Source organism: Phocoena phocoena, chromosome 4 (assembly GCF_963924675.1).
Source record: "Phocoena phocoena chromosome 4, mPhoPho1.1, whole genome shotgun sequence".
NCBI classification, from domain to species: Eukaryota; Metazoa; Chordata; class Mammalia; order Artiodactyla; family Phocoenidae; genus Phocoena; species Phocoena phocoena.
The window spans coordinates 49879237-49892803 of NC_089222.1; the positions used below are offsets into that span (position 1 = coordinate 49879237).

Sequence of the window (13567 nt, forward strand, 5' to 3'; positions counted from 1 at the left end):
AAATAAATATCTCAAGTTTAGTCCTTGTCAAATATTTCTCTGTAAGTATGAAATTGTTTTTCCTCAAGATTTTATGTAGTAGAAATTGTTTACTGGTCATATGTAGAGGATTTTAAAAGTGAGCTTTACTTTTCCTTTTTATATTTTTTAGGAGACCCATGTACAGTATCGTCTCAGTTGGAGTTAGAAGAAGCCTTTAGGCTTTATGAGCTAAACAAGGATTCTGAACTCTTGATTCATGGTAAAGGAGTAGTCATTTCCTACTCTTCTAGAACTATACTTCTTTAAAAACATAACCCTGTATCCTTAACCATTTAAAAACATGGTCCTGATGTCATTTTCTTAATCTTTATCCCTCATTTCTATGTAATTGTCCTTGTTCAGTAGTATCTCAAATGCTAGAGAAGACAAAATCCATCAGCTTCTTATAATCTTAGGAAATTTCTTATTTGTGTATACCTTCTTGGGTATTAAACTGTGATCATCTCAGTGTTTTACAGCAAAGTTTTAGCATAGAATTTAAGAATTGAGAGCCCAGTAGAACCTAAGTCATCCCCTTGCAGTTTTGTAATGTATGCAAATGATGGTTTCCAAAGGTAAGATATCTTAAATGTCCTTTCTTTTGTTTAAGGGTTAACTGTGAAACTATTTATGTAGTAATCATAGACATTAGTGTGTTAAAGGTCAGCAAGCCTGAGAGGTGGGTAGTTGTATAGAAGGAGAGACCTAAACTCAGCCATCATGTAACTGGTACATTGTAAACCTGGGTTGTAAATCTAGGTATTCTCTTTCCAAATCTGTGTGCTTTTCATTCTGCCATGCTACCCCTCAAATTTTTTAGGTCACGTAGAATCTACTTAATATGCTTAATATAATTGCAATACATTGGCAGTATTTCACATAACATTTTTGGGAGCCTTAGGAGACTAGACCTAAGGAACTCTTTACAACTTGAAACAAATATAAATCTCCCCTCAATATAATGACTTATTTCAATACCTTGTTATTATTCCTTTGTACTTTCCTTTACAGTGTGATCTTTTTTAAAAAAATAGTTTGATTTTTGTCTCCCTTCAGAATTTGACATAGTGACTCCCATGGGATTCATACTCTAATTTGTTGAGATCCTGGAAGAATGTTAGAAGTCTTCCTTTGGTCATCTTTGTCTAGAATAAAGCTACAGTGAATGTTTAAAGAAATTATTTGTTTTAAGCTTTATTACTTTTTATGCTATATCAGAGATCTGTTTTCAGAAGTTAGCTTATATTTCAACTTTTAAAAATATTCCAGGAACTGTGTTTCCCATACTCTGTGCTCAAAACCATGTCCTTTTTTGTACATCACAGACTACAAAGAGTTGACTAGATGTTTATAAATGTACGATTTCATTATATTCTATCTCTTTATAAAAATGTTTTGAATTAGCAGTTTTATAAATCTGTAGCTCCTAAGACAAAACTTACATTTTTGGATTTGGATACTGTTTTTAATGTTAATTTATTCCTAAGTTTAGAAAAACTGTAGTGGCTTATGTTTATATTTGTATACACTTTGTAATTTTAATTCTTCGTCCTAGCAAATTTGTCACTACAATGAGGATTTAAGGAAATAGTTAATGATTTCTCTAATGACCAAAGAAAAATCAATTAGTGATGTAATAGGGATTGGAATGAGTAATTTGAGCTTCTAATGCATTGTTTATGGATGTTCGCTTTCATAAGAATTTCTTTTATTATAGCCTTGGTAAAATGGATCCCTTCAAAAAATAGTACTGACCATATGTTAAGTATCTTGTGTCAAGAGAAGGTCAGGTTTAAATTTAGATCAATTTATGTGATATTTGAATTTAAAATTCTGTGTAATTTGTATGTTTTAAATATGCTGTATTAATTTTAGTTTGTTGTTTTTCAGTATTCCCTTGTGTACCAGAACGTCCTGGAATGCCTTGTCCAGGAGAAGATAGTGAGTGTTTATATACTTCATACCTTTGAATAGAGTTATTTATGATACAGTGGCACAAGAGAAATCAGAAATAGAACTTTTAATTCATTTGATTTCTTTTCCATTCTTCAGTCTAATTTAGAGTATATTAGTAAACTGCCTAAAGTCACTACTTTTCCCAAATCGAAATGAGGCAGTTTTTATTTTTTTTAATTAAAAAAACCATATATTTATTTATTTGGTTGTGCTGGGTCTTAGTTGCAGCAGGCAGGCTCCTTAGTTGCATCTCATGGGCTACTTAGTTGTTGCCTGCAAACTCTTAGTTGCGGCATGCATGTGGGATCTGGTTCCCTGACCAAGGATTGAACCCGAGCCCCCTGCATCGGGAATGCAGAGTCTTAACCACTGTGCCACCAGGGAAGTCCCAAAATGAGGCAGTTTTTAATTACAACTTACTGACATAATTGTCTGTTGTGCATTTGAAAGGAAAATTAAGTTGATTTTAAGTCCTTTCCTGTTTTTTTTTTTAATTAATTAATTTATTTTTGGCTGTGTTGGGTCTTTGTTGCTGCACTCAGGCTTTTCTCTAGTTGCAGCGAGCAGGGGCTACTCTTCGTTGCGGTGTGTGGGCTTCTCATTGCGGTGGCTTCTCTTGTTGCAGAGCACGGGCTCTAGGCGCATGGGCTTCAGTAGTTGTGGCACGTGGACTCAGTAGTTGTGGCTCACGGGCTCTAGAGCACAGGCTCAGTAGTTGTGGTGCACGGGCTTAGTTGCTCCGTGGCATGTGGGATCTTCCCGGACCAGGGATCAAACCCATGGCCTCTGCATTGGCAGACGGATTCTTAACCACTGCGCCACCAGGGAAGTCCCCATTTCCTGTTTTTTAAATCTTGGAAATTTTCAAACCTATGGAGAAGTTGAAAAAACATAGAAACATTGAAAACAAAGATACTCATATATCTTTACCAAGATTCACCAATTATTAACATTTTCTATGTTTGCTTTATCTCTGTATCTGTGCACACACATGCATACATGTATATACATAACAAACACTTGTTTTATTTTATTTTTATTTTTTTTAAAGAAGATGTTGGGGGTAGGAGTTTCGTAATTTATTTACTTATTTTTGCTGTGTTGGGTCTTCATTTCTGTGCGAGGGCTTTCTCTAGTTGTGGCAAGTGGGCGCCACTCTTCATCACGGTGCGCAGGCGTCTCACTATCGCGGCCTCTCTTGTTGCGGAGCACAGGCTCCAGATACGCAGGCTCAGTAGTTGTGGCTCACGGGCCTAGTTGCTCCGCGGCATGTGGAATCCTCCCAGACCAGGGCTCGAACCCATGTCCCCTGCATTAGCAGGCAGATTCTCAACCACTGCGCCACCAGGGAAGCCCTTGTTTTATTTTTATTTATTTTTTTGTGTACCCTTTGAGAGTAAGCTGACATGACACTTTACCTCTAAATACTTTAGCGTGCATCCTTAAGAATTGTTATGAAACTTTCTTTTGAATGTCTAAGCTAGTGGTTAGCATTAATGAGATGAATTGAAAGAGGCAACTATTTGGTCTGATGGAATTTGAATATGTTTATATGTATATATTCATATATATATACATATATGTATAGTATAATTTATAGATTGTAGATATTAGGCAACTCATTTTTATTTGTGGTTTCTGTACATATCCATGACTTTAGAAGGAATAGTAGTAAATGTTTTGCTTTGTATTAAGTGAAATAGCTCTAAAGTTTTAATTCTGTAACTCTTCGTGCAACTTGGTGCAAAGGAAAAATTAAAGAACTGGGTGTTTGTATATAGAGTTGAATGAGGGCTATGTACTTTATAGGAAGATGGGGAAATATAAGGAGTAGGTAGGCCTCTGAAGCAATAGTGAAAAATTTAGGTTTGGATTCAGCTAGGAGTATTTCATTGGGTTTCCAGTGGCAGATGGATTACAGCCAGTGTGGGCTGCCTTCACAGAGGTGTTGGAGAAGCAGCTGTCCTTTGTCCAGGCCAGAGTTTTGAAAGACTTGCCATTATAGCAAATCTTGGTTGCAGAGTCCCATCTGCAAATCTATTATGGGTCTGTAGCACACTTGCCAGATAAAATGTCTTTTCCTACCTTTTCACTGTATTTCATGCTCACTTTCCCACTTTAAAATTTGCTGGTGGGGATTTTTACACACTCCCCTCCAGTATAATTAATATTACTAAACTAGAGCATGGGGGAAAATTGATAACCATTAAAGTGATGCCTTGGCTCTTTTAATTCCTAGGCAACATTAACATGTTTAAATTTAAGATATATCAAGTTGTAGTTCATGAAAGTTTCTGAAATAAGATGTTCTTTTAGGTTAAGATATTAACAAACTTTCTGCTTTGGTTACTCCTAACAGAATAAATAATTAAAAATGAAAGCATATATATTTTAGGTTCTATATTATGCTGTCTCAGAATTTCTAATTCAGAGTATTTCACCCATTTCTTTCTATCTTAATTTTAAATAGTAGACGCAGTGCTACATTTGCTTTAAAATGAGTTTTGAGGGAATTCGCTGGTGGTCCTGTGGTTAGGACTCCACTGCAGGGTGCATGGGTTCAATCCCTGGTCAGGAACTAAGATCCTGCAAGCCACGCAATTCAGCCAAAAAAATAAAATGAGTTTAGAAACCTAATGGAATTTCCACAGTGATTACTATTACTGTGGGATGACTAATAGACAATATATTTAATAGTGATTGACTTACCCAAAATTACGCCGGTGGACTTGATTTGATCTCATGGAACCTCTTTGTTTAGGGAATGTATTTAGAATAGTTAAAGATATAAAAAAATATAAAAACCATTGCATAAAAGGTTGTTGCGAAGAGAATATTCTTGTGGTTACAAAATGTCCCTTATATGTTATTTACAAAAACGTACCTTTACAAAGAAGAGAACTAGCCATCACTGCCTTTAACAGAGTGATTGAACACGTAGTGGGAGTCAACAATCTCACATTTGTACATTTCTTGATGAGATGCAGTAAGAAATATACATCACCTGTGTATTATTTTTGCCAAAAGTATTTAATACTTTTTATTTGGGAATCCTTTTTTTAATCTGGGAAGTGTGTTACAAATCCATAATAGATTTGAGTCTAATGAGGAAACAGACAAATCCAGAATGTAGGTCATGATATAAGACATCTGCCTAGACTCTTTCAACATCATAAAAAGCAAACAACAACAAATAAGATAGAGTGAATGTTTTAGCATACATTAAAGAGACAAAAAAGGTATAGTAATGAAATTCAGTGCCTGAATCTTGATTGGATCCTGGAGAGAAAAAGAAAACTATGAAAGACACTTTTCAAGCAAATAGGGAATTAGCAGATGAAGTGTATATTAGGTGATATTTAGTTAATGTTAATTTTCTAAGACACAATAATGGTATAGTGGTTAAATAGAATTAGGGGGAGTGTCCTTAATCTCAGGCAATGGATACTTAGGTATTTAAGGATGAAGTGTTATGATGTCTGCAATTTATTTTTAAATGATTCAGAAAAAAAAGTATATGTGTAAATAGAGAAGAAAGCAAATGTGGCAAAATTATAGTAATAGATAAATGTAGGTGAAGGATGGAGATGTTTGTTCTTTTAACTTTTCTGTGGGCTTAACATTTTTTCAAAATTAAAAGTTAGGGGACAATTAAAAAACAAAAGCCTAGTCTCTTGATGACTTTTATTTTTTCACTTTCAGATTTTTATCAATATATTTTTTTTTCCTGCAATGAATATCATGAAAAAAATCACAGGCAATTATAAAATGACTTTATATTCACACTTGCTCTTTTTTTTTCTTCCTTTTTTTTTTTAACTTTTAATCTCTCTTCAGAATCCATCTACCGCCGAGGTGCACGCCGCTGGAGAAAGCTTTATTGTGCAAATGGCCACACTTTTCAAGCCAAGCGTTTCAACAGGGTAAACCTTAGTTTGCTGAATATTGATAATTTGAGAAATCCGGGTTTTTCCTCTCTACTGTTATTCCTTTCTAAAGGAGTAAGTAGGGTGACCTAAAATTCCCAGTTTGCCAGGGGTAGTACATCTGTTATCTTGAGGTAATTTTTAATAGCATCTCCTTTGACTCATAAAAATGTTCCAACTTGGATGATTAGTTATATGGTTACCCTAGCTGTAAGAAAGTTGGATTTTTTTAAATATAATTCAAGACAGCCAGAAAATAAGCAAGGTTTATTTTGCAAACCATTTACTGTTGTAAATTTTTTTTAGTTTTCCCTGTTTTAGAAAATGAGAATTGCAGTCATTTATCTAGCTTTTAGTATGTACCAGGCACTTTTCTGAATGCTTGCCATATAGTGACTCATTTAATCCCTGCAACAACCTTGTGAGAGAGGTACTATATATTTCCATTTTATAGATGAAGAAACTGAGGTGCAGGATGGTTAGATAACTTGCCCAAGATGACACGGCTAGTAAGTGGCAGAGCCAAGGTTGGAGATCAGTCTGTCTCCAGAAGTCCATGTTTTTAACTACTGTTGATAACTACAGTTATCCATTTCCATTCTAGAACTCGTGCCGTGTTCTCAATTCTTAATGTAATAGAAGCTACCACCCGAGGTTCCCAAATTCCTGTTCCCAGTAGCACTGATATTTTAAAAGCTTTGAAGTGAGAAGTCTTAGGTGTTGCTCTTTAAGAGAGCAGTGGTGGGGCTTACCTGGTGGTGCAGTGGTTGAGAGTCTGCCTGCCGATGCAGGGGACTGTGGGTTCGTGCCCCGGTCCGCGAAGATCCCACATGTCGCGGAGCGGCTGGGCCCGTGGCCGCTGAGCCTGCGCGTCCGGAACCTGTGCTCCGCAACGGGAGAAGCCACAACAGTGAGAGGCCCGCGTACTGCAAAAAAAAAAAAAAAAAAAAAAAGAGAGAGCAGTGGTGACCTAAATGGGAAGGAAATCCAAAAAAGAGGGGAAGAATGTATATGCATAGCTGATTCATTTTGCTGTACAGTAGAAACTAACACAACATTGTAAAGCAACTATACTCCAATAAAAATTAATTTAAAAAAAAGAGAGCAGGGCTTCGGTTTGACCTCTGAACAGACTGATAGGTTTATGTTTGCTTGGGAATCCTTGCACAGCTTTTTCTGCTATGTGTTTTTCAAGTTTAATTCACTTTTCCTATTGTCATTACTCTGAACTTAATTAGGTGAAGACTGAAAATTCGTGGACTTAGGAAACAACATGGTTGCAAATTTCAGTCTCTTTAAAACAAGCTCTCCTTTCTGTTTATTTTCCCATGACCATCATAGCTTTGGAAAAGTTATGTATGATGAAGGGAACTGAGTTAGAGAAGAAAGCCACTTACTTTCACTATTTTATGAGCAAACTGTTGGGAAATGATTATGACCTTTTTTTTGTTAATAAAATACTGTTGAATTACTTTCTCCAGCGTGCTCATTGTGCCATCTGCACTGACCGAATATGGGGGCTTGGACGTCAGGGATATAAGTGCATCAACTGCAAACTCCTGGTTCATAAGAAGTGCCACAAACTTGTAACAATTGAATGTGGGAGGCATTCTTTGCCACCGGTAAGACACTGTTGTCTAATTTTTTTTTATAGAGCATTTTTGATAACACTGCTAGAACAGAAGGCTAAAATGGGGTGTTAAGGAATCACAGCTCAACAGTGTTGTTACAGAATGTGGGTAGGAATACTTTAGGAGTCCAGTTAACATGTGAATTTTGGAATTGTTATTACAAATTTGTTTGTAGGATATGGTTAACTTCTTTGTTTGACCTGCTACAAAATGATTTGGTCTAAATTAGGAAAATGTAAGGAGAACCATTTAAAAGATATTTTTCTCTTCTTTAAGCTAAACTCTTTAGTTTATAGCTCCCATTATTCTAGCATCTATACTAAACAGATCAGGTGAGAAGAGTCAGAGTCTTCATGTTTGCTCTGTAAAGTATGAGATTACTGGTGAGTTTTTGCATTTAAAATTTTTATTTTTCACTTTCTATTTTAAATATGAAATTAAAACAAGTTCATTATAGAAAAACTAGAGAATAAAAATGAATAAAGAAAAATGAAACAAAAACCCCCATGAAATCTACCATCTAAAGGTAATTGTCATTTAGTGTATATTCTTCCAGAAGTATGCAAATTTATATGCATAAACATTTAAAATTTTTCTATAGAGTATAATGAACTTCCAAATACCAGTCATCCAGCTCCAACAGTTATCACCTCACGACCAATCTCGTTTCATCTATACCCCACGCATTTAACCTGCCCTCATCCTATATTGTTTTGAAACAAATTCCAGATGTATTTCAGTACGTACCTCTAAAAGATAAGGACTGTTTTTTAAAAGTAGCTAAAAAATAAGTTCCTTATATCAAATATCCATCAAGGCAATGTTCAAAATTTCAGTTGTCACATAAATGTTATAATTTTGTTTTCATAATTTTCGTTGTGATGAGTCAGGATTTAAATGAAGTTCATATTTGCCATTGATTGACCATATTTACGGTTGATTGATATGTCTTAGATATTTTTAAATTTACTGATTCTTCATCTCTCTCTCTCTTTTTTCCCTTACAATTTAATTATAGAAGAAACTGTGTTGTCATTTAAAGTGATTCAGAATTTTTCTCTTTGCTTCTCCATGGTTATGTTTAAAATGTTCCCCTGTCCTCTTTATTTTCTGTATATTATAGTTGAATGTAGAGGTTTGATTAGATTCTGGGTATTGTTTTTTTGTGGATTGTTTTGAGACTATTTCATAGAAGGTGGTGTGTTTATCCATCAGAAGGCATACAATGTTTGGTTATGTCTCGTTCTTTTACATACTTTTTAACAAAAGTGAGGTCACATTTGTACTATTTTCTAACCCATTTTTCTCACTGAACAATAGATTTTGGTCATCTTTCTATATCTATCTATATCTTCATCATTTTTAGCAAAGTATTTTATGTGTCTATACCATAATTTATTTAATCTGTTCCCCATGATTAAACATTTGAGTTGTTTTCTAAATTTTCCTATGAGGAAAATCATAATGAACTTCCTGGTAAATAAATCTTATTATTTCCTTAAGGATTCAGAAGTAGAATTAGTGGTTTAAAGGATATGTGTTTTTAAAAAGATCTGGGTTCATCTTTCTAAGTTATCTTTTAGAATGATTATACCATGTTTATTTGTAGTCCCTTCTTTGGACATTGTGGAAGTAGGTTATTACTGGTGGCTTGTTGGTAGTAGAATTATTTAGCCAGTTCATGTAAGTTTACAAATGGGTTTATAGTTAGGGAGGTAAAAAGCCAATTTTAAGGAACAGCAGAAGGCCAAAAATTGTGAACATAATTTATCCAGGTTACTGTTGATATTCTTGAGTATTCTTAGGCAATGGAATGACTTGTGTGAGTTCATAAGTGTAGAAGGAAAGACACTAACACATTGCGTTAGTGATTATATTGATATTTTAGGATGGTGCTAAACACATTGAAAAACCCATGAGCTTATTTTTAAGGCAACCTTAAAAGTATAACTTTATAACTAATGCTGCTTCTCAGGTTTACTCTTTCTTGCGGGTATTCATTAAACTTTGGTCCAAAATTAATGAATAAGTAAGATTTTGGTTTGAATTAGCATTGTTCCTGAGGTTATTGGCAGTTAGTTTCTTGGAGGTATTTCTTTTCCATTTTTGGGTCACTGACCCCTTTGAGAATCTTCAGAAAAATGGGAAACCCATAAAATTTTACATGTAATTTCAAGAAGTTTATAGACATCTTGAAGTCTATTTCTGGACATCAGCTAAGTAACTCTATACTAAGACTCCTTTTGCCAAAGACTTAAAGTGAGTATGTGGAACTCAAAGGAGGAATAGGTGGTATAGAGGAGAAATAAATCAGAGTATATAGGAGTTCAATTTGATTTCTAATTGATAGTCTGAAATTAGTTTTGTGTTTTTTCTGTGATCTGTAAAATGTGATAATGTTACATAATTCATAGGAATGTTGTATGGTTTCACATATAATAAAATTTAAAATAAATTATATATAGTAATGTAATTCTCACTTATTAAGTTATATTCTTTCAAATTTAAATTTTAATATGCTGTGTCTCATTGAAATGATGTTGTTTCTGGATTTATAGAGGTATTGGGATTTAAAAAGAATGCACTAAGTTACTGTATCTTTGGAAATGATTTGTAGGAACCAATGATGCCCATGGACCAGTCATCCATGCACTCAGACCATGCACAGACAGGTAAGAATGACACTGGCACAAACCATTGCTCACTAACAAAGTGTCATTTAAAGACTTCTTTATGTGAATCTTATACCTAAATTTAAAGACATTTATATTCTTCCCAAATAAAAGCTAGGTAACCATATTTTGTGGTGTTAACATCAGTCACAGTAGTTAACATATGTTTGGCATTTTAAAAAGACAACTATGTAAACTACAACAAATGGCTATTTTCTTTTATTCAGATAAATTTCTTTTGAGACCCCTTTATATTCAGCAAACCTACTTTTTTTCAATAATGAAAACATATACTGATTTTGTGGAACGTATTGACTATATTCAAGTGACCTGTTTTTATTAAAAACTCTATTATGAGATGAAGAAATTATGTAAAATATACAGAGATGCTGTATAGACAATTCAGAAAAGATCGTGTGAGTTCAAATGTCTAAAAAAAAAAAAACGAATGTCTAGTAGATACAAAACCTTAAATATGTCTCTGGGAAATTTGGAGAGCAATTAAATGGGACAGAGCAGCCTGATCTGGGATGAATCAAGAAAAAGAAAACAAGGGAGTTTTTCTGGAAGGACAGAATGTAGTATCTTGTTCATGGAAGAAGCTGGTTGTATGAAATGTAGGCTTTTTTTTTTTTTTTTTTTCACCCAGGTAGCTTTAAGGAATAGAAGCCTGGAGTCCAACTGAATCCACACTAGAGACCATCTATCACTATGCCTCAATCATACTAATATAACTAAGTAGGGTTTATAGAGTCATCCTTTTGGAAGGAATTGATTAATTTGTAAAGAAGAGAAATATTTTTTTAAATAGCAAAAGTATTTGTTAAAATCAGTACTTGACTATTGATTGGTTCCTCCTCTCTTTACCCTCATTAAAGATTAGAATTTAACTGGTATTTATGTATAATTTGTTATTAGTAGGACAGATACTCAATTTTAAATGATGAACACTTATTCAGAAATAAAAACTAAGGAAAATCAAATCAAGAGAAAATTTTAAGTGTAACTCAGTTAATGTATACTATGTTTTTCTCTTTTTTTTTTAATGTTTGGGATTGTTTTTTTAGTAATTCCATATAATCCTTCAAGTCATGAGAGTTTGGACCAAGTTGGTGAAGAAAAGGAGGTAAGATAATTAATTAGTCTTATGGTACATTATGTCATCAGCTTTTTAATGTGACAGTTTAAAAATATGACAAATTGACTTGCTTAAATTTTAGATCATAATTTTGTAGGGATGATTTTTAGTGATTCTAGAGTTTTATTCTGAGTTAATTCAATAAGTAAATTGCTAAAGTCATTTAAATGAAGAAAGAATCTGGTGAGATAACATATTCATTTTAAGATAGCATAATCTAAAAATTATAATGCATTTAAGAATGGCATTTAGAATACTTGGTTGTATTGTTTAAAATATAGATCCTTCCATTTTATGGGCTAATTGTTTATTTAAAATATAAATGATTAAGCATCTTAACTGCCCATCTTTTTTGACTATTAAACATTTTATCAGCTTTTAAAACAGTTTAATTAAAACGATAACCAATTTTTTGAAAAAAGCTTGTAGTAAAAAAGATTTATCATGCCTCACACCTTCCACTCCCACTTTGACTTCTGAGAGGCAACTCCTTTTAATCATTTCTAGTTGTGTCCACAATGTTTATACCTCTCTTTTTCAATTTTTCAACTTTATATATTTCTAACCATGAAAGGTTTAAACTAGTACACTACCCTGCCCCGCCGGCTCCCCCGCTTTTCTCTTCTCTTTCCAATGTTTGATAGGTGTATCATGTTTTACTCTGGGTAACCTTTTTATTACAGAAAATTTCAAACATCAATAAAAGTAAACAATACTATTCCAAGCTCCTGTGTCCATTACCCAGTTAAAACAATTGTCTGTACATGTTTTGTCTACCAGCTTGCCTCACTCCTGTACTGTTTTGAAGCACATCTGTCGGTTACCTATTTAATCTCCTATCTCAGTTTTTTATTCCATCAATTTAGTCAATACCTTGACTCTCCTTTAGCCATCCTTTCTCTTTCTTCCAGCTTTCCTCTTTTAGCTACATATTTACTTTTATGCTGCCAAGGTTATTAACATTCATAATCTGTCCTGCAAGTGTCACCACATCTTTCATATTTTGTTCATTGATTGACAATGAGTCATCCAAAGGAGGAAATTCTTAATAATAAGGAACAAATTCTCTGTTCTTCTAGCATAATGAGTTAGTAAAGTTTCCTTTTGTTTGATCCTTGATGTTATTTTATAGCTTTTTGGTTCTTTTGGGAATTCCTCATTGCCTTAAATATTATTTATTGGTTTGGTTGTTTACCAAAGACTCATTTGGTTTTATTTTCAAGACTTTTAATACATTTAAAAATTGAAGAATAATATAGAGCAAAGTGCACAAGTCATGAGTATATAATCATGAGTATATAGAGCAAAGTGAACAAATCATGAGTATCTCTCTGGGTCAATTTTCACAGAGTGGACACTACATAATGACCACACAGATGAATAAATAGGACCTACTACACATCCCAGGGGCCCATCTTGTACCTTCTCCAAGTCACTGACATTCCCTCCTCCCTTCAAGTAACCACAGTCTTAACACCACAGATTAGTTCTGCTCTTTTCCCCAAGCTTTTTATAAATGGAGTCACACAGTATCTTTTGTGTCTGGCTTCTTTTGTTCAATATTGTGTTTGTGAGGTTCAGCCGTGTTTTATATAGCAGTATATCATTTATTTTCACTGTTGTTTCAATTCATCTATTCTGTTGACTTCCCCCCTGGATTGGGATTATTATGATATGCTGCTATGAACATTCTTGTAAATGTAGTTTGGTGCACATATTTAAGCATTTCTGTTAGGTACATAACTAGGAGTGGAATTCCTGAGTCTTGTGTACATTAGTAAATAATGCCAAGCAGTTTCCCAAAGTACTTGTATCAATTTATACTTTCACCAGCAATGTGTGAGAGTTTGATTTGCTCCACATCCTTATCAACACGTTGTATAGTGTGTCTTTTAAATTTTAGCCAACCTGTTGAATGTTGTAGTTTTTATGTGCATTTCCCTGCTGCGTACCTTTTCATGTATTTATTGACCATTTGGATATAATTTTCAGTTAAATGTCTGTTTATATCTCTTTAAAAAAAAGTGAGTGGTCTGCCTTTGTTGTAACGATTTGTAGGAGTTTTTGGTATATTCTCAACACTAAGCTTTTATCAGTTATATACTGCAAATAGATTCTGCCACTCAATAGCTTGTATTTTCACTCTGATAGTGGTATCATTGATGAACAGATGTTCTTGATTTTTTCTTTTTAACATCTTTATTGGAGTATAATTGCTTTACA

General features: G+C 33.8%; 1 protein-coding gene across 1 annotated transcript in view; it reads left to right on the top strand.

Moving 5' to 3' along the window:
* PRKCI (protein kinase C iota) overlaps window positions 1–13567 on the top strand; it is a 77754-nt gene that overhangs the window by 37358 nt on the left and 26829 nt on the right. The window contains exons 3-8 of the mRNA XM_065877070.1: window positions 152–241; window positions 1912–1962; window positions 5815–5900; window positions 7385–7525; window positions 10152–10206; window positions 11274–11332. Coding sequence (XP_065733142.1) covers window positions 152–241; window positions 1912–1962; window positions 5815–5900; window positions 7385–7525; window positions 10152–10206; window positions 11274–11332 — 482 coding nt within the window. The remainder of the gene's footprint in view (window positions 1–151; window positions 242–1911; window positions 1963–5814; window positions 5901–7384; window positions 7526–10151; window positions 10207–11273; window positions 11333–13567) is intronic.